At 49.1% G+C, this 26,292-nt stretch overlaps 2 protein-coding genes across 24 annotated transcripts in view; one reads left to right on the top strand and one right to left on the bottom strand.

The window, feature by feature from the left end:
• NUP98 (nucleoporin 98 and 96 precursor) overlaps positions 1 to 4,083 on the bottom strand; it is a 105,463-nt gene extending 101,380 nt beyond the window's left edge. For 4 of the 12 annotated variants that reach the window (XM_059068717.2, XM_059068721.2, XM_059068718.2 and 1 more), the window contains exons 1-2: positions 3,894 to 4,061; positions 2,795 to 2,882 (exon numbers count right to left, since the gene is read on the bottom strand). In XM_059068717.2, the coding sequence (XP_058924700.1) occupies positions 2,795 to 2,850 (56 nt within the window). In that variant the 5' untranslated portion in view covers positions 2,851 to 2,882; positions 3,894 to 4,061. Of the gene's footprint in view, positions 1 to 2,794; positions 2,883 to 3,119; positions 3,141 to 3,893 lie in introns of those variants that run through there. The other 8 variants (XM_059068719.2, XM_067038787.1, XM_059068722.2 and 5 more) reach the window with 7 other exon arrangements.
• A 296-nt stretch (positions 4,084 to 4,379) lies between these two features.
• Positions 4,380 to 25,889, top strand: PGAP2 (post-GPI attachment to proteins 2). 12 transcript variants are annotated; one of them, XM_067038776.1, is made up of 7 exons: positions 4,380 to 4,484; positions 12,162 to 12,182; positions 15,118 to 15,292; positions 23,440 to 23,692; positions 23,839 to 23,945; positions 24,559 to 24,667; positions 24,881 to 25,881. In XM_067038776.1, exons 3-7 carry the CDS (start codon positions 15,128 to 15,130, stop codon positions 25,009 to 25,011), a joined length of 765 nt encoding a protein of 254 aa, XP_066894877.1. In that variant the 5' UTR covers positions 4,380 to 4,484; positions 12,162 to 12,182; positions 15,118 to 15,127; the 3' UTR covers positions 25,012 to 25,881. The 12 variants fall into 12 exon arrangements, 10 of the variants coding, with proteins under 10 accessions (XP_066894877.1, XP_066894881.1, XP_066894876.1 ...); XM_067038780.1 differs by having other exon boundaries at positions 4,396 to 4,484; positions 23,839 to 23,933; positions 24,881 to 25,889; XM_067038775.1 differs by having other exon boundaries at positions 4,405 to 4,484; positions 15,128 to 15,292; positions 24,881 to 25,104.
• Positions 25,890 to 26,292: the final 403 nt, after the last annotated feature.

The raw sequence follows: 26,292 nt of genomic DNA, 5'->3' as shown, positions 1-26,292 counted from the left end.
GCTGTGTGATTATTTTGGGGGATGAAGTGGGAAGTACTCAAAAGCACTTCTACATACTGAAATACAATGGCTGTCCCAAGGAAAAACAGGTGGGTGATTACTTTTGAGTAGAAAGCTGAACCAACTGTTTTTTTTTAATGGAATACCATTTTTATTTCAAAGAATAAATGACAAACTATGGTTACTTAGATTTGAAGAGAAAATTGGAATCTTGAAAACTTGTGTACACCACTATAAGCCTGTCAACTTCCCAATTCTTAAAAGATTTATCTGATGAAATGGGTGGAAATATTAGCAACTGTAAATTTGTCAACATTTGGAAGAGCTGCATAACTCAGTTCACCAATGATTCCTAATGACCAATATATAATGTCATAAAATCATGCACAGGTAAACAAACACCCATTCAAAGTGCAAGACAGACCAATGAATTTTACGTAACATTGTACAAACGTTCAATGATATGGTTTCAGATTCCATGTTGCAACAAACCTTTAAAAAGGTTTGAGTGTACTGTCAAAGGAGAAATCTACAATTATTTGAAGAGGTTATTAAAACACTCCTTTTTCCAAATACTATATATCTGTATGAGGCTGGATTTTCCTCACATACTTCAACTAAAACAACATACCAACCACCTGAATGAAAAAGATCCACAAATTCAGTGGTCTTCTGTTAAGCCAGACATTAAAAAGATTTGCAAAAATTAAAACAATGCCACTGTTGTCACTAAATTTTTTAGTAACTTTTCATAAGAGTATTTTTTAAAATCAATAAATCTTTTAAATATTAGTTTCAGTTTCTAGCTGTTCGGAGTCTGCAATAATTCTTAAAAGCATAAAGGAGTCCCAAGACCTCAAACTTTGAGAACTGCTAGACCATTGCTAGAGCCTCCTTCTAATCGTCTGACTCCAGTTTCACACCTTCCAATTTACCCTAGTACCACCCAGCTTAAACTAACTCTTAGTACCAGACTTAGCTAATTAGACCTATACTTTAAGAAATCATTTTTATTTCTCTACTAAAAAATTACAATTGTTTCGCATTACACTGAATTAAGTACAAACTCTTAAAATGTGGCAAATAATTCTCAGTGTTTATTAAATTCTCAGAGTCAGTACAATGGGACAAGACCTCCGATTCATGTGGCAGGTCGTGTATCAGTGAAATGGAAAGATAATGGAATCACAGAGCATCACATTTAATTATATCAATTCAACTACAAGCTCTTTTTTGTCCTCTTCCACAAAAACAAATAAATATTGCTCTACTTACCCAACGACCTATCTCCTTTCAAACAGGACTTTGATTTCTCCTATCCCAGAGAAAGGGAGGTTACCACAAAAATGAAAGGAGAAACTAAATAAAGTGACTCTAAGACTCTTAGCTTTTCAGCTTCCGATACCAGATTCTGACAATTTAAGGGTTTTCGAGAACAATTTTAACCAGATTCAACTTATTAGCAGACTCCACAAGCATAGACCAGACATGATAAAGGTAAGATTTTTTTACTGAGATACTGGGAACGTTTTCTCTAGAGCAGTAGTCTCACTCAGGGGCAGTTTTGCCTCCCAGGTAACATGTGACAATGTTTGGAGACATTCTTGGTTGTTACAACTTAGGGAGGGGGTGTTTGGGTAAAATACTACAATACACAAATGCCAAATACTTAGGTTCAATTCCAAACACACAGAATGCACCAAGTTCTTAACAAACATTGTTTACATACTTTGTCTCTAATACCTACTGGTAAATCTCTAAATTTCTTAATCTCCTAAGCTTTGGACAAATTGCATAATTACAGATGTGCTCTTTATTTACTGGAAATTAAATATCAGTACTACTACCCCTTTCTTCCTAAGGTTAATTGCTACTATAAAAAATCATAATAAAGTAATATTACTGATTTTTTCCAAGCTATGAACTTGGTTCCGTAAAAGTTGTGCTTGTTCTTAGTTATCCAGGAGCAAGTGGACATGAATAAAGTCAGGTACCAAAGTACCGTGTATCACACGAATGGTATGGGTCCTCTTATCTGGGCCCCGTATTTCAGGAGTACACAAATACCCAGCCTCTTTATAGATTTTTAGGCTTAACTCCTCCATATTTGTTTATCCATTCAGGCAAGCACACTTTCTGCGGGCCTACTCTGTGCCAAGCAAACTGAATACAAAGTCAAAAATTTTTTTACCAGTCTAATAAAAAGACACAGCTAAAATACAAAATAATTTGTGCTATAAATAGAAGTATCAAATAAGTGTTATGAAAGCTTGCAGGGGAAAAAATGCCAGGAAAGGCTTCCCAGAAGAGAACATGTCACAGAAAACATACCCTGTTCACCTCTTAGTATTAAGACTACAGTTCCCTTCTGCTCTTACACATTACATTTTTTAGTTTTTGCTTCGTCATCTAAACAAGAAGAAAGTGACAATCTGACTTATGTGAACAGACCAAAGTGGCCTTCATCAAATCTCAATGAAGAGTCAAAAAATAACCTTATCAAAATATTTCCCACTACCTCCTTCCTGTCCAACTTCTGGTTTGTTTTTTAAATATCCTAACTTCTTCGATGAAATTCCAAACACACCATCTGTCACTCAGTCAACAAGTGTTTCCTTCTGAATTTATAAAAGTCACAGGGGATGATCACTGCTCTTTTCTTTCTTTCTTCCAGTTAGCTTCTTCTCCCAAAATAGTTTAATTTTCTCATTTCATTCTACTACAGTTTTCGAATTCAGTAAGAGAGGAGCTATGAGTTCCAAGGTACAAGAAATACAAAATAACTGCTGTGTACCTTTCTAAGTCTTGTCCATATTTCTGGTTTTCTATTCCAATATTGCTGTAGTTCATTAACTGGACTCTTTCTTCTGAGTCCCCAGCAGCTGCCACAAATAAAAATTTCAGACCTGGGACAGGAACCTAGCCAATGACATGTAGTTTTATCGATATATTTCCAATACATAACATAACTAACATTCTTTAACCAACTTGTTAAGTTTAGTTCTCATTGTCTAGGTGAACTAATGAAGCTTCTGCCTTACCACGAACAGAGCTGGTAGTAACTAAATCGGAAACGCTATTAAAGACTAGGTCTGCTCCTAATTATCTAATGTCCCTACCTTAATCCCTCCACTCTTCCAAAGGGAATCCTCAGTAATGGGAGGCTGGAACACCCAGGGAGGGCAGTGTAATAGAAAAATTTGTACACTGAGTCAGATGTAGCATTGGCTAATCCTGTTTCTTCTCTGGGCCTCGGTTTCTCCACCTATAAAACTTGCATTTAATGTAGAGTAGGGGGATTGGCTTAATTTCTAAGATCCTTATGGCGATAGTAATCCAAAAAGCTCACCTCGTCTAGCTTTACGTGGAACACGTGTGAGAACAGAAAATAAGCTTTCACTCCATTAAACCAACCGATACTGTTTTAAAAAGGTAACAAACTCCCGACCCACTCACCCTCCCCTGGGGCTGCAAATTTCCCCTTGGAGAAGTCAAGGCAAATAAAGCCCATCCCGCACGATAGTCAGAGAAGTGCTGGGAAAACCGTACTCAGGGATCTCAAGGCGCTGCCCCCGCAAAGGGCCGGCCCACCTAACCACAGCCGGGCAAATGAATGAGTACAATCAGCTAGAGGGACGCCCCTCAACGCAGGCTGCAACGCGAGACCCCCGGGCCCATATCCCACCGATAGCGACTCCTTCCCAGAGCCCGAAAAGCTGGGACTCCGGGCCGCAGGGTCGCGGGCCCCGCCCCCTCCCTTAAGGCAGAAGGTGCGCGCCCCGGCGCGACACTCGGGCGCGGAGAGGGCCTGGGACTCCCCGCGCACCCGCCCGCCCTGAGAAGAGGAGGAGCCTGCCGGTCCCCGGCAGCCACCACCCCGGCTCCCGACTTACCGCGATGCGGTGGGGGACGGAAAGTGTCAAGAGTGAGGGCCTAGGCCCGTCTGCCACCCGCCGCTCAGAGAGCAGCGCGGGGCCGCCACAAAACCGTCGCCGCCGCCACCACCTCCGCTACCGACGGCCGCTTCGGGCGCAGCGCGCACAGGGCCCGACTGCGTCACACGCCGCCTGCCGTCAGAGGCTCGCTGCGGGCGCTCCGCCCTCGCTGTCTGCGCATTGGCAGACACCGCCGCCACTCTAGGCGCGCCCTGTTATTTATTGGACCTAGAGTCTTTTGAAACCGAACGTGAGGGCTGTCTTTGGGAGACTGGAGAGGGGGAAGAGGAGGGACGGAAGGAATTAGTGGGAGGAAGCGGGAGGGGCAGTGGGAGGGACATGAAGTACCGCCCCTCGCCGCCACGGTTGGCTGGGAGAGAGTCGTGACGTCACAAGGGGCCCTAGAGGTAGGCTGGTGAGTGGCTACATCGGGCGGGGGTGGGAGAAGAGTGATGACGCTATGCTTAGGCTCCGCCCCCTTCTTTGGAGAGGAGAGAGTCGGGTTGCTGATGCTCGGGCCAATCAGAGTGAAGGCTCCAGGATGGAATGGTAACTATTCTACCCTTCCTTTGCCCCCGTCCGCGGTCTGTGACGGGAAAGCTCCCCCGTCGTCTTGCCGTTATTTCCTGACCAGACCACGTGCAGAGCTGGAGGGACCTCCTAGGAGGTCCATCTGCGTAGCTCGCCTGTAGCTGCTCCGAGGCCCCAAAACCTGGCTTCCTTGTCTCCTGACCCATGCCAGCCCCAACACAAACCTTTCCCTCTCTGAATCCCTAGAATGGACGTTAGGAACATTAGAGGTGCCTTAAGGGAATGGCTCAGCTTAGAGTTTAGTACAAATGACAACTCTTGGAACTTCTTTTCCACCTGCACTTTAGGAACCCCTACTTATTCTTAAAGTTTAGTTGAAATGTTCCGCTTCTCTGGGACCTCTCACAGCTAGTTGGAGTAATGCTTGGGCAGGCCTCTGTTACAGCCTTGTTACTTTGTATTCTGTTATTTACTTTCCTATCTTCTGGTGCCGGGCTCTTGGAGGCTAGAGCTTCATTTTCAAGTTGGTGTTCCTATCCCTCAAGGCCTAGCCCAGAGCAGAAGCCTGATATCTCAAGGAGGTGGGTTGAGCATGTTCTAGAAACTAGATCTAGTGACTGTGGGTCCCACACAAAATAGCAGGGACTGTGTTCAGAAAGCAAACCTATTAGGATTACCGCTCCACCACCCCCTCCTCCTGAGACATATCTACAAAATAGAAATGGGCCCTGCCCAAGACATAGATAAACTTAAATCATTCTGGGTTTTCAGTGGTGGCAAGGGATTAGAGACACTTAGTCGAAAAGTGAACACACCATTGTAAAGCAATTATACTCCAATAAAGATGTTAAAAAGGGGCTTCTCTGGTGGCGCAGTGGTTGAGTGTCCGCCTGCCGATGCAGGGGACATGGGTTCGTGCCCCAGTCCGGGAAGATCTCACATGCCGCGGAGCGGCTGGGCCCGTGAGCCATGGCCGCTGAGCCTGCGCGTCCGGAACCTGTGCTCCACAGCAGGAGAGGCCAGAACAGCGTGAGGCCCGCGTACCGCAAAAAAAAAAAAAAAAAAAAAAAAAAAGATGTTAAAAAAAAGTGGAGTGATCTGGTAGTAAAGGTAAAATAAGATAATGGATGGAAGAAACCTAGTGCATTGTAGATGTTCAGTAGATGCTTGAAGGAAGAAAAAAATAAATATATGGATGGTCAAATAGTAAAGCTAAACATCTGACTCCAGACACCTTTCCCCAGCTACTCCATCCAAACATCACTCCTTTCCCTCCACCCTCCCTTGCCTATGCTCAGTATCAGAAAGTCATTAGGTCTCCCTGGAGAGTTACAGTAGCTTCCTCATTGCCTTCCTGAACCTTTGATTTCTCACCTTCCAATCCTCAAACCCAGCTCTGTTTAAGCCTCTCCTCTGCTTATTTATTCTGATGTCCCTAAGGCCAGGCACACAGCATAGATGTACATTAAATGTTTGATGCATGAATTAGTGAATTATTTTCTTAAATAGAAAAGAAGTATGGGACGTTTTAGTCAGAGAACCCGGGGTTTAAATCTGAGCCCAACCATGTATTAACTGTATGAACTTTGGTCAAATTTCTTAACCCCTCTGAACCTCAGTTTCCTTGTCTGTAAAATGGGGATAATACTTGTACTTGCCTCACAGAGTTGTGAGAATTAAATGAGCTGAGGCATATGGTAACTGGTACCCAGGTACCCTCAATAAATGATAAATATTATTTGTATTCTTTAAAAATGTTAAGGAATTTCCATTCTAAATATTCTAAGACATGGATTCTGACACAGAAAAGGAGCTCAGAAATATGTCTTGTGTGAGTGAGTGTATTCAGAGTACTAGCAGGTGTGTAGGAGCTGGATCCCTTAAGTAGTGTATACTTATTGGAAGACTGGAAGGAGAGACACTGGACAAGGAGTGCTCCAGGGAGGAATTTCCTGTGATCATGGTGATTTCTAAATAGAAAAACCTCTTGTTAGGTACTCTGGTAGGCATGTGACCTACAAGCTCATCATTCCCAGGGACTTCTGCCCCAGGAAGGACTTCTTTGTGGACCAGGGCTTCCTAGGCCCACATACTCTTACTCTGCCTAATTCTCATAACACCCCTTTTGGTTGTCATCACCTGCCTTCTTCCCCTCTAAAGCCAAGGAATTTGGTGCATGTTCTCAAAAGCTTGCTGAGCCAAGCTCTGTCCTGGGCATCAGGAGCCCAGAGATGTCCACTGCTCAACACTCTGCCCTGGCCAAGAGAGACAGAGCTAAGTAAAGTCCATTTCTGTCCTGGAAGCTTCCAGTCTGTCTCACACATGTCCTGATAATTCATTCTATGCAGCTCTGAAGGATTGATGCCCAGGGAGGATAGAGACCTGTAAGGACTGCAGAATTATAAAAGAACAAGAGACTTCCTTCCAGCGAGATGATTCTAAATTTCTTATATGGTACATTGGAAAGAGCAGCAAAGTTAGATTCAAACAGATCTAAGTTCAAGTCCTAGATCTGCTACTTTTTAGACCTTGCACAAATTATTTAATTGTTCTGTGCCCCAGTTTCATTGTCTATAAAGTGGGCACAATAATTTCTGTTTCATAAGGTGCTTGTGAAGGTCAAATAAGATCATCGAATTTGCAAAGGACTGGGCCCCTGTTTGGCACATGGTAAGCATGCAGTAAATGTTGATTTCCTTCTTCTTTTCCTATAACTTGATAAGGAAGGGTGATGTTTATAAATGACATATAATTAGATTTATATAAATCTTGTGTGAATATCTGACTTTTAACTAGAGCATTTAGTCAATTGCATTTAATGAATTTACTGGTATATTTAGGATTTTATCTAACATTTTAGACTTTCTATTTGCCCCAGATGTTCTGTTTCTGTGCTTTAAAATTTTTTTTTTGTTTTTTTTGGTAAAAATAACTGCCATTTACAGAGGCCCAGCTCTTTGCTAGATTTTTTTTTAATTGAGATATAATTTGCATAATATAACATTCACCCATTTGAAGTGTACAATTCAGAGGTTTTTAGTATATTCACAAGGTTGTGCAACTACCACCACTATATAATTCCAGAACATTTTCATAATACCAAAAGAAACCCCAAACCCATTAGCAATCATTCCCCATCTCCCCTTCCCTCCAGCTCCTGGCAATTTACTAGTATACTTTCTGTTTCAATGGATTTGCCTATTCTGGACATTTCATATAAATGGAATCAAAATATGTGGCCTTTGTGTCTGACTTCTTTCACTTAGCATAATGTTTCAAAGTTTCACCCATTTTTATAGGAGAATAATATTCCATTTTATGAATATACCATATTTTGTTTATATAGTCATGAGTTGGATGGCATTTGAGTTGTTTCATCATGAATAATGATTATTCCATTATTCCACTATGAATAGTACTGCTATGGACATTCATGTACAAGTTTTTTGTGGACATGTGTTTTCATTTCTCTTGTGTTTATACCTAGGAGTGGATTTACAGGGTCATATAGTAGCTCTATATTTAACTTCTTGAGGAACTGCCAAACTGTTTTCCAAAGTGGCTGTACCATTTTACATTCCTGCCAGCCACATCTTTGCCAACACTTGTTATTTTCTTTTTTCTTTCTTTTTAAATTATAGCCATGCTAGGAGGTGTGAAGTGGCATCTCACTGTGTTTGTTATTGTTTTGTTTCTTTTTGCCTTACACGGGCCTCTCACTATTGTGGCCTCTCCCGTTGCGGAGCACAGGCTCCGGACGCGCCCGCTCAGCAGCCATGGCTCACGGGCCTAGCCACTCCGCGGCATGTGGGATCTTCCCGGACCGGGGCATGAACCCGTGTCCCCTGCATCGGCAGGCGGGCTCTCAACCACTGCGCCACCAGAGAAGCCCTCTCACTGTGGTTTTTTTTATACGTTTCCCCGGTGACTAATGATGTTGACCATCTTTTCACGTGCTTATTGGCCATTTAAATCTCCTTTCTTGCATTCTTTTGGATTATTTCATTTTTATTCCTGCATCAGTTTGGAAATTAAATTCTTTTTCTATTATTTTAGTGATAGCTCTAGAAATTACTACATGCATGTCTAACTCACTAAAGTGTCATGCTAATCTATACCTTTATAGGAATGATAGAGTTTGCTGAGACAAGGAAAAGATGCATTCCATGCCAGATGAATAGGGAGAACAGAGACGTGGGACCACGAAAGAGCTCAGTGTATCCATGGGTGCAAACTGGGACTTCATCCTAGAAGTGATAGGGGAGGGGCTTTACTGGTGGCGCAGTAGTTAAGAATCCGCCTGCCAGTGCAGGGGACACAGGTTCGAGCCCTGGTCCGCGAAGATCCCACATGCCACGGAGCAACTAAGCCTGTGTGCCACCACCACCGAGCCTGCGCTCTAGAGTCCGTGAGCCACAACTACTGAAGCCCGCGTGCCTAGAGCCCGTGCTCAGCAACAAGAGAAGCCACTGCAATGAGAAGCCCGCACACTGCAACGCTCGCCGCAACTAGAGAAAGCCTGCTCTCAGCAACAAAGACCCAACACGGCCAAAAATAAATAAATAAATAAATAAATTTTTAAAAAAAGAAGTGATAGGGAAGCTAAAGAATGTTCTATAGAACATTGAAGATGTAATTACTGTTTGAGGCAGAATGGAGCTAGAGCAAGATGGGTGAGCCTAGGGTAGGTAAGTAGTTTAAAGCCATCCAAGAAGGATGTCTCTGCCATGGAAAAGATCTCTGGGAAGAAAAAAAGAACACTCCTCCTCAACCAGGAAGACTTTCCTAAGGCTGCCCAGGAGACAGCGCAGCGTTTGGCCTGAAGTTGGATGCTTTAGCACTGTTTCTGTCTCTGTCACTTTACCTACCTCCCACCCCAACCCTGAGCCATGTACCTCTGCCTCCACCCTCTATTCCCAGCAGTCATTCTTCAAAGGCCTTTCCTGCAGTTCCTAAATCTCTTCTTGATATATCTAAATCCTATCCATCCTTCAAAATCCAGTTCAATTAAATAAATCTAGCGAATATTTTCTGGACTCTTACTGTATGCCCATGCCTGGGCTAAGCTGAGAGATTCAGAAATAAACAGGACAGGTGGAGGTTCTGTCCTTAAATGAGCTCCCAGGAAGGTCGGGGGAACAGGCAACAGATTATTTTGTTTCATTGTGATTAGAGCCCTAATAAGGGTGTGATGGAAGGCCATCCAAGGCTCCCTGCGGAGTGGGGAGGTGGGCAGATCATGGAGGGTAGGGAGAGATAAGGAGGAAGTTAAACAAAGCTCCATGGAAGAGTGAGTGTAGTTAGAATGTAAAACAAGTGGTTGCTGGAGTAGAGGATGGCCACATTATGAAAGATATTGAACACCACACTAAGGAATTTGCCCTTGATGCTAAAAGCCATGAAGATTTACTACTTTGCCACAGGGGCGGGACATGATCAGATCTGTGTCGTAAGAAGAGCCAATGTGGCTAATGGGGAGAATGATGGAGAGATAGGAGGGCAGTGAAGGAGTGAAGGAGATCTCCTACAGGAAGCTTTCCTTGACAACTATATCCCACATTCACTTCCCCTCTTCTGCCCCCTACCTCTACACCGCTCTATGCTCCTGGGGGCTGGAACATCCCTGAAAACAAATGTTCTGTCAGCTTGGGATATCTGGTATGTGTATGTGGAAAGGGGAGTGGAGCAGTGATCGTGGCTAAAGCTTGAAGATGGTGGTGCTATTTCAGGCACAGGCCTCTCTGGGGTATGTCCAGGCACCAGGCAAACCAACCAGGAGGGAGGAGACACTGAAAGGCTTCAACAGCAGCAGCAGCTACTTGGACAATGGACAAATGCCAGTTCAGCAAACACTGAGAGCGCCCTGAATAAGGTCTAGCCTAGATGCTTGGATGCTTGTTCAATTTTTTTATCTGTAAAATGGCTTTCATCAAACCTACCTCATCAGATTATTAAGAGGATCAAATAAGAGAATGCATTTGTAGTCCCTGGCACGTGGTAAGAACTCATCTTTTTCTTCCACTTTTCCTCATATAAATCAAGTAGGTTATAGTCTTTCAATCTGACAGTGGAGGAAACAGATTCAGAGAGGGTCAGTGACAGCTGAAGTCAGACAGTTCAGAAAAGGCTCAATCAGGACAAATACAGACTGTTGCTGACACATCTAGTTGTCATCAACCTGGCACATTGCTCTATTACCTCATCTAATTCTTGCAACAACACTATAATGTGGCTATTCCTAAAACCATTTTACAGATGAGGAAACAGACTCAGGACTGTATGGTGGGGAAGTGCCCAAATCACCAGAGAATTAAAGGCCAGTTAGAGCACCTCAAGTTTCAGGCACTGAGGGGTAGTCTAGAGGCAGGGAGAAGAGACCCAGCCTTAGGGAATGGTACTTAGAGCCAAAGGAACAGACAAGGGGTTAAGACTGGTAACAAGGGCCAGGAGCAGGCATGTGTGGCTTGGAGCTAGACAAAGAGCATCACGTGAAGCCCCAAGGAAGAAAACCTAAATCCAGTTATCAAAAGTAAATGGGAGTGGTTCTTTCAGTAACAATTAGTTTTACTAATTGTTCATTTGTCCTGGGACTTTAAAGGCCGGGGTGGGGTGGGGTGGGGTGGCAGAATTCAAGTTAAGAAAACTATTCTTTTAGAATAAGACACCTTCCCTGTAGCCTTGGACCCCCAGAACTGAGCACGATATCTCTGGGTCCCCCACCATTGCCCCAACCCAGGGCCTGTCACAGAGGGGGCCTAGGCTGAGTAAATGAACAAGAGTGGATGCGTGCAAAAGGGCTCTGGCAAGTCAATCAAATTTGGGCCTTTGTTTTCCCGAATTAACAGTATATAGTGATTAAGGGAATGACCTCAGGTGCCAGACTCGAATCCTGGTTTCTGACACTTACTAGCTGTGTGAGTAGGTAACTCATCTTCTCTGTTTTCCATTAGTGAAATGGAGATATTAATAGTATCTACCTCATAGGGCTTTTATCAGGAATAAATGGGATAACATAAAAAAGTAGAAAAGTGCCTGGGACACCGGGGGTGCTCCAAATGTGCTAATTATTACTGTGGGGATTTAAATGGGAAAAATGTGATGGTAACGGTGTCTAGGTCAGATGTCCTCCACCTGCTACAGGTGCTCTGACAATCCCACATTGTAATTGTAGGAGGGATTACTGATCCCTTCATTCTTTTTCCCCGTTGAGGTAGGATGGTCTTTACAAAGATAGGCAAGAGTCCCCCTCAGATTCCTTTAGGGGGTCAGTCAGGGTGGGGAAGGAACCCTGGCTGGGGGTGGTTTCTGGGGATCAGCTCTCTCATGGTGAAGAGAGACCAGGACTGGAGTGGGGTTGAGGGGCAGGAGATCCGCTCTCTGCATTTCGACAGGCAGGACAGGGCGCCCTCTCCTGATCAAAGGTGGGAATAGATGTGGCCCAGAGTTTCTCGGGTGGGCCCCACGGGATCCCGCTCCCTGTGAGGCGCTCTTCCCTTTGCTGAAACGCCCCGATTGGGCTCTGGGGAGCAAAGTTTGGGGAAGGGGCGCCGAGGCTGGGGCCAAACTGGTTTAATGTTTCAGAAGTGCGAAACTGGATAATTTCGTCTAGATTGGGGTGGGAGGTGGGTAGAGACTGGGGTCAGGAAATGAGAGAATTCGAGGTCCTGTTGAATTAATTTTATGTTCTTTCAACAGGTGATGGAACGCAGCCGAGAGGTAAGTGACAAGGTGGCTGATCCAACGTGTCAGACCCAGGTGTCCAGTGCTCTTTCGGCTGCCCCCTGCAGCCGGAATTAGCGGGGCTGACCAGTGCTGGATCGGCATGGCATGAGGGGACGCCAGATTAAGGGGGACAGCCCGGGGGCCCGGGCCGCAGAAGCGGGGAGGGGCCAGCAGAGGATCTGGGTGCTGTTTCCTTCCCAAGTTCCGCCCCAAGCGCACCGGCCCCGCCCGCGCCGTTCCCGCTCCGACCCGCCCCCCACCGCTCGCCCCCCGGGCCCGGCCTGGGCTTCCCCCGGGTGCTCCCTGCTCCCGGACTGCGCCGGCGCGGCCTCCTCGCCGCCACGGCCTGGGTGAGTATGGAGATGGGTGTGCTGGACTGCCGGGCAGCCCCACTTGGGGGAGCTCGGCCACGCGGTCTGGCCTCCGCAGGGCCCGGCCCCAGGCTGTGGGGATCCTGGTGTCTGTCCAGGAACTGCTGCTGTGCCCCCTTTCCCCTCTGCTCCCTGACGGGGGCCCGATGTTCCAGAGTGAGCTCTCCCTTCTTCACCCCGCAGGCACTCCTGGTCTAGATTCTTCCTTAGGTGCCCCGGGAGAGAGGTGCGGGAGACTTTGCAACCATTTAGATTAGTTTCAAATCCCAACTCTGCCAGCTATTAGCCTGTGACCTTGAACAAATGTTAACCTCCCTGAGCCTCACTTGCCTCTTCTGTAAAATGGAAATATACAGGCTATAGCGCCTACCTCATAGAGTTGTAGTGAGGATTAAAAGAAACAATGTATATCTAGTGCTAAGCAGGATGCCTAGTACTCAGAAGGCACCCAATAAATGTGGGTTTGGACTGGAGGCTGAGATGATCTTTAAGGATCTTTGGAAATAAGGTAGGGATACTCCTAAGAAAGCAGTTTTCAGTTAAGTGGTAACTGTGTGGAAGAGTTGACTGGGACTGGACAGCTGCCCTTCAGATAGTGAGCTCCCTGTCCTGAAGCCTGGGAGAGTAGAATGACCTAGTTGGTATGGCCTTATTAGTCATCCAAACCACATGATCCCCATGTTGTACAACTGTGAAAACAGGCCCAGAGTGGTTAGGTGACTTGCCCAAGGTCACACAGCTAAAAGGGAGGTTAGGCATACCTCCAACAAGTGGACCAGACTGTTCCTCAAACCTTCTTATCAACCCCTGCCTTGGGCACTGCCTAGTCATTCCCTGAGGATCTGGTCTTTGGTTTGGGGGTCCCAGTGATTCCTGAGGGATCCAGAGCTGCTGACTTCAGGAGGGGATGTTGGAAGGGGGGACTAGTACCATTGCAACCACAGAATCTGGGTTTGGGCTGGGTGGGGAAGGTCTCTGGGGATGATCCAAGGACTGTAGGAATGTGCTTGATTTGGGAGGGCCACCAGAGCCACTTCCACTACTCCTGGGAAACCCCTGGCCCGCAGAAGGAGAAAGGAGGTTGAGCAGTTGGGGCAGGCTGCCTGATGGAGCCTGGCAGAGAGGTGGGTGGAGGAAGATGGATGAGAGGCGTATCCACCTGGCTTGTTCCGGATGCCATGAGGCCAGCCTCCTGGAGGTCAGGGTTCTTCCTGAGGGTGGGACTAGGAGAGAATCCTGAGGGCGGGGCCAGGAAGAGCTAGGACTTGATCTACAGGCAAGGTCCTGGAGTCCAGAAGGGCAGGTTCTTTATGTATCTGGAGCCAACCCTAGTTTGGCACCTAGAAGCCTAAATTCTGAGGATGGCTTTCCCTTAGGTTCAGCATATGGCTTTGAGGAAAGACCTTCCTCTCTCTGTGTCTTGGTTCCTCTGTCTTTAAAATGGGGACAGGGCTGACTGACTCATCTATATAAGATTTGGTTTTTTAGTTTTCTTCCTCCTATGGACAGGTACCCCTTCACTTTTCCCCCCTAACCTGACCTAACCTGACCTCTCTGCCCAGAGAGCAAAGGGTCAAGGAAGGCGAGAGCTGCAGTTTGTGACACTGTGAGCGCCACATCTCCCCACTGCTGGCTCTTCCTTCTATTTGCTATGTGACCCTGAGCAGGGTCCTGCCCCTCTCTTGGCCTCAACTTCCCCTTCTATACACTGAGGGGGTCCGGGCTAGGATTGCTGGTATATACTTGGCTAGTAGTATGGTGCATGACCCTAGATATCTTCATCTGAGTGGGGGAGTGGGGTGGGGAGGAGCCCAGTCCTCAGGAGCCCTTACCTAGTCTGCAGAGGGGAGCGGACAGGCCCCTGGGCACTGGGAGACCTCCAGAAGCTGACCAGGCAGCTCTCTCTAGCAAACAGCAAGCCCAGGCTAGCACCAGGCCTGATTCTGCAAAGCCTTTCACCCTCAGAGCACGTGAGGCAGCGGGTGGGGACAGGCAGGGGGTTGAGGTTCTGCTGGCTTCCATGGAGTCCTTGCTGCTGTGGACTGTGGTGCAGGCACACAGAGCACACAGAGCTGGGAAGGGACTGAAGGTGCAGAAGCACCCTGGGCCGGTGGTTGAAGCAGTGAGAGCTGATAGGAGGCCCTGAAACATGGAGGTTCCAAGGCCTGGGGGAGGAGATGGGCCATTCTGTTCACTGGGAGGTTTTAGGATTGGTTCCTGAAACAAGAGAGACTAGTTCAACTAGCTCCTGTAGTACTAGGCCTGTCAAGCCAGGCATAGGGATGAGAAGTTTTTCCAATCTATTCAGGCTTCATCTTAGCACAGATTTGGTTCATTGTCTTTCCTCTGAAAATGAGGGTGAATGTTCTCATGGGATTCTCAGTCCATCTTCCTCATCCAGGGCAGTAGCTGTCCAAGTTTAGGGGCGAGGTGGCTTCCTTCTCAGACTCTCCACCCCATAGCATAGCTAAGCTGAGGACTGGGCACAAGGACTAGCTTCACCACTGAGTCCCAGCCTCACTACCTTGGGCCCTGACAGCACGCCACTCCATCCCCAGGTCTGACAAGATGTACGAGGTCCCACTGCCGCTGGACCGAGATGGGACCCTGGTCCGGCTCCGCTTCACCCTGGTGGCCCTGGTCACGGTCTGCTGTCCACTTGTCGCCTTCCTCTTCTGCGTCCTCTGGTCCCTGCTCTTCCACTTCAAGGAGACTACGGCCACACACTGTGGGGTAGGGCTTGTGGCGGGGGGCACTGATACCTCATATTCAGGCCCAATCAGATCTATTTTGGATCCTGATTCTATTGTAACAGGATTAGCCATCAAACATACTGGGCTGCTGAGGGGATGCCTGCAAATTGAGGTCCCAAGGACTAGTCTCCCTCCACCTGCCACGGAGGTCGTTGGGGGCCAGGGTCCCTGAAGTTGGGCAACCCCAGGGTTTTCTGGGGGACAGAGAAAGAAACTGGGCTAGAGGGCATTTGGGGCTTTTTCGTGTGGCACTGTGGGCTGTGCCTGTCTCTACGGGAATGTGATTATGTATATGTGCGTGTGTTAACTGTGAGGGACATGACTATAATGGCTTTGAGTGGGGTATGTGTGTGAGAGAGACTGTATCTGTGTCTGTCTGGTTGGGGACCTGATTATGTGTGTGTACATGTGTTTTCTAGGGTAGGTCCCATGACCTCTGAGGTTCCACAGGTGGCCATACACCCTCTTGGACAGGGATATAGGGTGCTGGGCCAGGAAGAAAGTTGTGAGAGTCTTTCTCTGTATGTTATGGGTGTAAATGGGGTGAGACCTGTGTGGGCCTTTGTTATCCTCCTAGTTCATCCACTGACTCTGTATATTACCTGAAATTCAGAGACTGAGCCTCAGTTTCCCCATGTCTATCAGGGTTGCTAATTCCTGTCCTCCTTCTCAGGGTTAGTGTAGAGCTCCAGGTGGAGGAAATAGGAAAGTGGTTTGGGAAATGTGAAGGGGAGGAGCAGAAGGAGGAAGAGGAAAAGGAGATTATCAAGGTGGAAGACAGGGCAGGAGGGGGAGTTAGCCAAGGGTCTCTAGGTGGGAAAGAGGCCGAGCCTGGACACGGACCCTTGAACTAGCCTCACAGAGAGCTCAGAAGGCCCCCAATCAGCTGAGCTTCCACCTTCCTATAAAGAGCATTTGCTTGAGAAGAAGGAGTACAACCAGGAGTGGGATCTGGCTGGCAAGCATGGGGGCCCACTTCTTTTGTTCATACGACTTCACGTTTTCCCTCTTGATTTGTCAGTGGGTAGATGTGTGCCTTGAGTTGTGGGCAGCCAGCCTGGTGAGACTCAGGGCTGGGAGCTATCAGAAAGAACAGGACTGGAAGAAAAGGGGGTGACCAGGTGATCTGAGGGGGAAGATCAGAAAGGATCCCATCCAACAGCCTCTCCTGACCCAGTTCTCACCTTAGATAATGCATCAAATGTTCTATTACCCTGGCCAACTCCTCTTCATCCTACAAAACCCTTCTCATGTGTCTCCTCCTCCAGAAAGCTTTCTGCAGCCTCCATGGGGCAAGCTTAATCACTCCCTCCTCTGGGTGCCCATAGTTCCAGGTGTTCTCTCTGATATAGTTCTATCCCATTATATTTGTGTCTCTCTTCCCTACTAGGCTGGGAGCTCCTTAAAGATGGGCACTGCATCTGAATCAGAAAGTATTTGTTGAGGGAATTCCCTGGTGGTCCAGTGGTTAATACTTTGCACTTCCACTGCAGGGGGCACGGGTTTGATCCCTGGTCAGGGAACTAAGATCCCGCATGCCACACAGCATGGCCAGGAAAAAAAAAAGTATTTGTTGAGTAAATGGATAGGACCCCCCCCACTGACACACACACACACACACACACACACACACACACACACACACACACACACACACACACACATCAGCTCAATGCCCTGGGAAAAGGAAGACATGATATAATGCAGTCATAGTCCATATAGAGAATTATAATATTTGTCTGGCATACGGAGTTAGACGGAGTAGGCTGTTTGCTCTGGTCCTCGTGGCTGGCTCCAAATGATAATGGGATCAGTGACCTCAGCATATGTATAACCCATTCTCAACGTACTAGATAGGGAGCTAAGGCATAGGTAGCTGCTGGAGGGGTACCTGGCCTCTCTGGGGCAAGACTAGGCCTAGTGACCCCAGGGGTATTTTGTCCCTACTCCCTGGGACTACTATGATGGATACACCTGGGAATTTTCATATATACTCTGAATTTCTCACCCAGAGTATTCCAGGAGTGGCCAACTGAGGAGTGAAAGAAGTAGCCTTAGTCTATAATTACCAATAGATGACATTGCCTCTGCTTGCACATCCCCAGTGATGGGGAGCTTCTTTCCTTCCCAGGCAGCTGATTCCGAGGAGACTTCGTAACTAACAGTTAGCAAGCTCTTTCTTATAGTGAGCATACACCCTCTTTCTGGTGAATCTCTATCTTGGCTCTGGCTCTGCTTTGGGACCTTTGGAGCTACTTTTTCTACCTGGCTTCCAGCCAGCCCTGCAGAGATGGGAAGGCAGTAATGGTGGGGGAGGAGGGTCCCCTGAGTTTACTCTTCTCAGGTAGCATAGCTCTAGTTCCTTCAGGCAAACCTTACAAGACATGTGCCCCTGGACTTGGACCAGTTGATCACTGTTCTCTCCTAGGCCCTGATCTGGGCATAGGACTTCATGTGGCCTGGGAAGTACAGCCCAAATCAGGACTGTTCTATTCCTATTACTGGCTGTTAGACCTCTGTTAATGCAGCCTGAGCTGTTGTGGCCTCTCCCTTTGCAGAGCACAGGCTCCGGACGTGCGCAGGCTCAGCGGCCATGGCTCACGGGCTTAGCTGGTCCGTGGCATGTGGGACCTTCCCGGACCGGGGCACGAACCCGTGTCCCCTGCATCGGCAGGCGGACTCTCAACCACTGTGCCACCAGGGAAGCCCTGTCTAGATCTCTTTTGGACCGTTAATCTATTGTTTAAGATTAGCTAGCTCTCTGATGGGGCCCAACAAACATATTCAGTCCTGCTCCAACAGAAACGGGCTAAATCCTATTCTGCTTTCTCCCTTTCTCTTCCCAGGAACCTGCCTACATGCCTGGACCCAACCCTCAGAAAGGTCCCCACCCCCATGTCTGGCAAAGGGATCTGCTGTGGGCCAACCTTGGCCACTATCATTCTTACCTTTGCAGAGTGTTCTGGGATTTATGACATGGCCTTGTTGGTCGTGGGAAGGCTGTGTGCCTGGGGAAGGCGTGGAGATCCGGGCTCTGTGGGCGGGAGGCAGGCCCTCGGGAACTGGGGGTGGGACCCTCCAGTCTTAGAGCAGTCTCAGTCTGGCTAGAGCCCTCAACCCAAGCCTCAACCAAGCCCGGATCCTTCAGCACCCAGTGTGAGTGTTGCTTAGTGCACCTACCCCCACCCTGATTCCCTGATGCTGAGCTGGACTAGTAGAGTGGGGTTCCCTTAATGGAGGGAGGTCTGAGTCCCCAGGGGAGATTTGATCCTACGCCTTTTAATACAAATCTGCCCTCTAGAAGGAAGTCCAGCGTGAAGGGTCATGGGGGTGGGCGCAGTGGGGGTGGGGGAGGGAGTTCTCTGCCCAGAGGGAGAGGGAGCAGAAGCCCAGCCGCCTCAGTCTGGATCTGTCCTTCCTGGGTCGGGCCCAGCACAGGAGACTCAAACCTGAGCGGAGAAGGTTCCCATGACCCTCAGTTCCCCAAAATCTTGGATCGGGTGACATGGTCTTCTCAGAGAGGAAGGAGATAGAGGTCTGGGCCTCTGGAGGGACTCTGGTATCTCGGGGTCAGGGTACTGCTGGCCTGAGGCTTGGATCATTCTGAGCCTGGGGGTGGGATGGCTGGTAGCCTGTGGTCCCATTGAAATAGGTTATGGGGCCCTCCCACTGTTCCTAGTTGAACTTGGGTGAAGAGCAGGAATGTAGTCAGACAGGGTCCGTGGGAGGGCTTGGGCCAGTCTGAGCCAAGGTCCTTTATCTAGGTTACTTGGCCTGAAGAAAACCTTGACTTGGAGCCTTAAGCTATCAAGTGGCAAGAGGCCTTAGTCCTAATGGGTTTTTTTGTTTTTTTTTTTTAGCCCTAATGTTTGATCCTAGCATAGTTCTGGGCCTTGGTCTTCCCTTCTGTGGAATGGCAATAATAACCCTTCCTCTGACCCTTCTCCTGAGTGGGTATGAGGGTCATGGGAATGCGGTGGGCCATCAGAGCTCCCATGTCCAGGCCACTGGGAGCCTCTATTCTCCATACTCTTCAAGAGGTGAACCTATAGGACCAGTGTGCCAAGGGGATTCCTATGAGCTGACCCTGTCTCTCTGCTATTCCTGCCCCATCTCCCTCTGCACCCCCTCTTCTGCACTGCCTTCCTTTTTCCTTTATGCCCTTCCTACTCTTTATACTCTGGCTCTTCCCTATAGTCTGAAAAGCCAGCTCTGGAAAAGGCCCCACTTTCCTAGGCCCAGGTAATCCCACCAGGCCCCAAGTTGTGTCCCTTGCCCTGCCTGGGCACCAATCCCTACAGGATGTTCTCTGCGGCCTCCCAGCCCTTGGACCCCGATGGGACCGTGTTCCAGCTCCGCTTCACGGCCATGATCTGGTGGGTCATCACTTTCCCCGTGTTTGGCTTCTTCTTCTGCATCATCTGGTCCCTGCTGTTCCACTTTGAGTACACAGTGGCCACTGACTGTGGGGTGAGTGCCAGGCTCCCTAGCACCTGGGTTAGGGCCAGGTCAGGAGATGGTGATAAGGGTGGAATCAGACAGTAGGAGAGAAGGCGGAGGGACAGAGAGAGGGGAGAGGGATAAAAGGATGGTGGGGGGAAAGTCAGAGGTGGGGGGAATTTGGGGAGAGAGACTCAGGGAAAGTAGAGTCACAGTCCTCCAAGAGTAGAAGAGGATTGTAGAGGGTACAAGGGAGCAGAGGGGGCCTGGGGAAAGGAAAGAGAGTGGGAATAGGCAGGAGAGATTGCGAGAGGGAGAAGGGAGTTGAAGAAAGACCAGACTGGAAAGGAAGCCAGGACTGAGGAGGTAAGATGAGGCCAGGAGCCAGGAGAAGTAACATGTGGCTTTAGCCCAGACTAGGGGCCTGACCTGAGAAGACGCCCAGCCCTGCCCTGGCTTCTTCTAGCTTTGTTTCTCCTCTGTCAGTCTCAGGCCCCACAACCTATATCCACTCAGAGCTTTGCCAGCTAGAAACCTAGAAGGAGTTCCTGCCTCCAAGAGCAGTCCATCAAGCCTTTCTTGAGGGCCCAGGGGTGGAGGTTCTGTGTCAGGGGTATGGAATTGAACATGGACTTGCCCTTAGCATCTTATTCCTCCAAGAGACAGACCTAGGCACAGACAGTCACAACACTGTGAGATGAGATCCCTTCTGTGATAAAAGGGAGCACAGGGATGCTGGGCCCAGGAGAAGCACTTAAATCGGCTTGGATGTTGGAGACTTCCTTCCTGGAGGAGGGGGAATTGTTGCTGTGGGGTGAAGAAGGACATTTGTGAGTACCAGGCGGACTACTTTTGATTTTATCCAGAGGGCAATGGAGAGCTTTGGAAAGATTTTAAGCAGGGAAGGGACACGATCAGACTTGAGCTTTAGAGGACCATTCTGGCTCCTGAGTGGAGAACACATTCAAGGGCAGGGGGCAAGAGCAGGGAGACCAGTGAGGAAGCTAATGCAATAGCTCATGGTACAGGGGATATCAGAGCTAAGGTGGGGGACTATGAGGTTAGAGAAGAGGGGAGGGAGTCCAGAGAAGAGTAGCAAGTAGGATTGACAGGGATGGGAGTTTTTGTCCAGTTGGTGGGGAGGGGAAGGGTTGGTAAGGTATAAAGAAAAGTCATCCATAATTTCAGGGGACTCTTATCTGAGGCCAGAGGAATGAACCTCTAATGGTGAAACATGAGGTTCTGTGATAAGGAAGTTTTTGGACCCTCTCCCTTTATACCATGTGAATTTCTGATCTACTGCCCTGCCATAGATCCACTGAGCCATGTCTTCCAGGCCAAAGGATTTCTATTCTTGGGGAAAGAGGTTATGTTCCCATCTCTCAGTACCCTAAGCTCTGGGCTTTTGGGGAGGTTTGTGGTGAGCTGTGTACCTGGGCTCTAATAGCACCTCATGTTGCTTGTTGTTGGCATAGTTGGTGGGTGGGGCACTTGTGTACTTGGAATGGTGGGGGTGTATATGAGTAGCTATACCTGATTAAGCGTGTGTGTGTGTGTGTGTGTGTGTGTGTGTGTGTGTGTGAGTGTGTGTGAGATGAGGGAGGCAATCCCTGCTCTTAGAATCCTGCCCCCACCCTTATTTTGAGAGGAGCTTGTGAGGATGGGCCAAGCAGCCACAGGGCCCTAATCCTCATCCTCCTGAGGCATCCCCCTAACTCCGTGCCATCTCTACCCTTTACCTCTTTCCCAGCATCAGTCAGGGCTCTGGGCCCTTGAATAATCTGGGCTCTCCCAGCCAAGCCTTAGATATTGGTACTGTTCCCCTTAAAGTAGCTGAGATTGGGGCAGGAGTTTTCAGAATGAATATTCTAAGAAGTGGAGGCAACACTCCCACTAACCCTACTCAGGGGACCTACCCAGAGAGGCAGAAAAGTCAAGTAAGGAGGCTTGGAGGTCTCAGAAGTGTCCAGTCAAGATATGATTCCCACCTTTCATTCCTAAGTCGGCCTTCCCACGTTCAGTAGCCACATAGATTACAGCCAATGTGCAGGCTTTTCAGGAAAGTTTGTCTTCTGAAAGCCATCGCTTGTACTCACTGTGTGCTAGACACTGCAGATGCCTTGCATACAATATATTTAGTATTCACCATCCCCTACAAGGTAGGTGATGTCATCCCGATTTTGCCAATGAGGAAATCAAAGCTCAGAGAGGTGAAGTGACTTGTTCAAGGTCAGCCAGCTAATAAAGGCAGAGCTGGGGTGTAGACCCAGGTTTGTGTCGCTCCAAAGCCTCCATGTTGTCTTTCACTGATTACTCAGAGTGAATATCTGAGCCTGGCCTCAAGCTATGGTATCTCAAGCCATGGCCTCGATAGCATCACCCTCTCTCTGAGAGTTCTGCACTTAGCTTCTCTGATAGTGCTGAGGGGAATCCATCTCCGTTTCTGTGAAGGCTCGTGAAGGCCCTGGCTGGTCCTGTCCCAGGCCCACCCCTGCCCTGTGAGCTGCCTCCATCATTGCCTGCCTTCCCAGCCACTCTGGAGACCCATTCAGCATCCCCACTGGGAGAAAGGAAGGGGTCTTCCAGAACTCTATCTCTGAAGACTTGTCCTGCCATAGTCACAGCAGGGTCATTCCCTCTCTGGGTTTCTGGGCTCTGGCACTGCTCTGGCTCTTGTTGAAGGTCTAAAAAAAGTCCACGGAAAGTGTGGGCAACAGACTGGTAGCTTCCGCAGTCATGGAATCTTTTAGAAATGCAGATTCTCAGATTCCAGACCTTCTGCATTCTCACACAATTCCAGGTGACTCGTATGCATATTAAAGTTTGAGACATACTGCTCTAGGCTCCTGAGTCTAAGAGATCCTTTTCCTATTCCTGGCCTTCCTGTTCCCATCGAAACTACTGTTCATCCATCCCCCATTCTCTCACCCTCCAAAATAAGAAACACACCAGTCCTTGCAACTGTGTGATATTATCTCCTCCTTCCTCAGCTTTAAAGAATGACACTCCAGTTCCTTAAGGAATGAGGGAATTCCAGCCTTTGAGAAAGATGGATGAGAGAGATGCATAAGAACAGGGTCATTTTCTTAGACTACCCCAGGTTAGGAGCACCCATTTTCTTAAGCATGACCAGAGTGAAGGTATCTTCTGGCCCAGCTCCCCTAGGATCTCACAGCATCCTCTGCTACCTTGGTACCCCAGACCAGAAGAACAAGTGAAGCTGGGAGCAGTCAGGAACAGCTTAGTTGGGCAGTGAATCCAGCACTGTGCCAAGGAAGCTCAGGTGCTCTGTGCCTCGTTTCTGTCCTTGGGACTGAATCTGGGTTGCTGGGCTCATGGACCCTCCCACAGGACCTTATCCAGGTCACAGCCCTGTGCTGTGGGCTCAGAGAGCATCTGAACCTGCCTATAGCTTTCCCAGCCACCTGTAGGGAGATGGAGGCAGTCCCACTGTGCCCCAGCACAAACCCCAGGCTGGCTAGGGAATTAGAACCAGGCACACTGGGGGCTCAGGACCTGGAAGGGGAGGTCTTCCTGGAGAGCTCTGGGGCTCTGAAGGAGGACATCCTGGAGGGAAGGGACTGGACCAGAGCCTTCTGAGTGTCAAGGTGATTACACAGAGAGGAAGATCTCAAGGTGGGTGGGGCCAGCAGGGGGCCGGTGCCCAGATGGTTCACAACTCTCTAGGTGCCCAATTACCTGCCGTCAGTGAGCTCGGCCATCGGTGGAGAGGTGCCCCAGCGCTACGTATGGCGCTTCTGCATTGGCCTACACTCAGCACCCCGCTTCTTGGTGGCCTTCGCCTACTGGAACCACTACCTCAGCTGCGCCTCCCCGTGTCCCGGCTACCGCCAGCTTTGCCGCCTCAATTTCGGCCTCAACCTCGTGGAGAACCTTGCGCTGCTAGTGCTCACCTATGTCTCCTCTTCCGAGGACTTCAGTGGGTGCCCAGACGAGGGAGGAGCCGGGAAGGGTTCCGGGAGGGGATGTCCCTGCCCCCCACCCCAACCCACCCCCCAACCTTGTGACGCAGGGCTTTGGGTGCTCCCTGCGGTACGTGCTCCAAACCCTCCTCTCTCCCTCCAGCCATCCATGAAAATGCTTTCATTGTGTTCATCGCCTCATCCCTCAGTCACATGCTCCTCACCTGCATTCTCTGGCGGCTGACCAAGAAGCACACAGTAAGTCAGGAGGTACGGCCTACCCCTAGTGGGGCTCCAGGTGGCCCAGAGGAAAATCAAGGGCACTCGTCCTCAGGATGCGGGTAATGGTGAGGTGGGAAATGGAGTTCTTTTGCGAACTGGGGCTGGGGCTGGGCTTGGGGACAAGTGGAGGGTGATTGATCAGAATCTGGGGCTGTGTTTGGGTAGCATGGGAAAATGGAGAATAGAAGAGGTGGTGCCTCCAAATGGAAGTGGAAGGAGGGGCAGCACCCAGGCTGCAGCAGGAACACTGCGTCAGGGCTCTGTGGTCTGTAATAACTGGTGATTCCCCGTCCCTGCCCACCCCCCCCACCCATACTTTTTTTCTCCCCGCAGCATCTGGAGGTGTTGGGTTGGTGGGTAACTCCAAGTAACTTTCATACTCTGTCCCCCTGAAATGGGAGGGACAGGGACCCCACTGCACCTTGGCCTCATTACACCAAATGCCGGGGTATGAAATGCCCATTATTCCTGCTGCCCCTGCCTCTGCCCCCTTCCGTGACCAAAGGAGGTAAGACACAGCTCTTAGGAGTTGGGGCCAAGAGGGGAGGCTGTCCGCACATATCTAACAAGCTGCAGAATGATCAGACAGCCCGTCCCCTAGGATCGCAAGTCCTACAACTGGAAACAGCGGCTCTTCATCATCAACTTCGTGTCCTTCTTCACGGCGCTGGCTGCATATTTTCGGCACAACATGTATTGTGAGGCTGGAGGTGAGGCCAGGCGAGGATCCGTAGGTGGTCATGGTGGCTATGGGACAGTTGTGATGTTTTCTGTAATGTGCAATATGGCAGTGGCAGTGGTCTTGGGGACTGCCTGCCATTGTGTTCTTTGCGTAGTGATGCAGTGGTGGTGATCTATCAAGAGGCCCCTGGGGGCTAGGGAAGGAGGCTTATCACGCCCTGTTCCTTGTGTCCTTACCACAGTATACACCATTTTTGCCATCCTGGAGTATACTGTTGTCCTAACCAACATGGCATTCCACATGACGGCCTGGTGGGACTTCGGGAACAAGGAGCTGCTCATTACCTCCCAGCCTGAGGAAAAACGGTTCTAAACCCTTCTCTCCTGCTGGGGAGGAGGCCCACTGCCCAGAAACTAGGACAAGATACCACTCTGGCCTTCCCTCACCCCCTGCATCCTCTCTGAGCCCTACTGAAGCTGGGGTAGAGGGGAAGAAGGGCACAGGACAAGGCTTTACCCGGCTCTATCGGCTTCTCCTTTCCCCCACCCCACTTGAAGGCACAGGCTCCTTCAAGCAGCACCACTCGTACCTGAGAAGACCCAAGAAGCTGAGCTGGCAGGAGAGCTCCACCATCTGGTGCTGGAAAAAGTCCTGAGGTTCATAACCACCATCTGGTTCTTGGCCTTTACATAGCCACCTCTCGCTGAGGTCAGGGACCACTGAGCAGTGGCTGCTACCAGAAAACCACAGCCATTTCTCCCCATGGGGTCATTCACTTGACTCATGTGTCTAATTATCTACTCTGCACATTCAGGCCTGTGACCACATTCCCCTGCTGAGTTTGCCCAGGTGTTCCAGTCCTGACTTCACCTCTGATTTGGTGTGCGCCCTCCCCTATTGGAGCCTCCTTGTGTCCGTGTGGATGACGGGGATGAGGGGTGGGAGGCTATATGATTTCCGAGGGCTCTGCCAGTCTATGCTTCTCCCTGTGGAGGTGGTGTTCTGTACCCAAAGGATACAGAAAAAGCACTGGCACAGCATGTATTTCCCTTCCCTTCTGGAATCTCTGGTTTAGACTCTTCCTCCTTGGCAAAAGGTGCCAGGTAGAGGGGACAGAGGCACAGATTCCTACCCCAAAACGGGCTCTCTGGTGTCCCCCCCCCCCCATCCTCCCTACTGCCTCAGGCCCTGTGCTCTTTTGGTTGTACATTTTATTTCAAAGGAAAATAAATTTTTTTTTTTTTGCCAACAGTCTGGGCTAGGCTTGCTTGTTCGGGGGCTTGTCTCTTTAATGGAACTGAGGGGAGGGACAGGCTCCAGGATGGAGGCTCCATGGTAGGGTATGATTCCATGTGGCATTCCCTCCCACCCCCTTAGGCCTGGAGTCTCCTAAGGCTGGTCCAAGCCTTGATTTGATGAGCAGGAGTGACTGAGCTATCCCTGTAATGACTCCAGGTCTAGAAGCTGGGCTACCTGGGAGAGTCTTGGGTTGAGGCAATGGCCTGAGTTCCAGCCCCAACTCTGTCAGTAAAGATTTGTCCCCTTGAGGGTATAAGGGGACAGCTCTCAGATGCATGACTGTGAGAGCACCTACCTGCAGGCTGATGGCTCTCAACCTCTCCCTTTCTGAGTCCTAGATCAGGAAGTTTTTCC

The sequence above is a fragment of the Kogia breviceps genome, chromosome 7 (assembly GCF_026419965.1).
Source record: "Kogia breviceps isolate mKogBre1 chromosome 7, mKogBre1 haplotype 1, whole genome shotgun sequence".
NCBI lineage: Eukaryota > Metazoa > Chordata > Mammalia > Artiodactyla > Physeteridae > Kogia > Kogia breviceps.
The sequence above is the reverse complement of the archived record's forward strand: the minus strand, read 5'-3'. Positions and strand labels throughout refer to the sequence as shown.

What these genes read in the sequence shown, in the direction of transcription:
- PGAP2 (XM_059068747.2), top strand. Translation starts at nt 12,294, where the DNA reads ATGAGGGGACGCCAGATTAAGGGGGACAGCCCGGGGGCCCGGGCCGCA. An exon ending in TCCTCGCCGCCACGGCCTGG is followed by an intron (nt 12,539 to 15,117) that starts GTGAGTATGGAG and finishes CTCCATCCCCAG; the next exon opens with GTCTGACAAGATGTACGAGG. An exon ending in CTCCTCTTCCGAGGACTTCA is followed by an intron (nt 23,693 to 23,838) that starts GTGGGTGCCCAG and finishes CTCTCCCTCCAG; the next exon opens with CCATCCATGAAAATGCTTTC.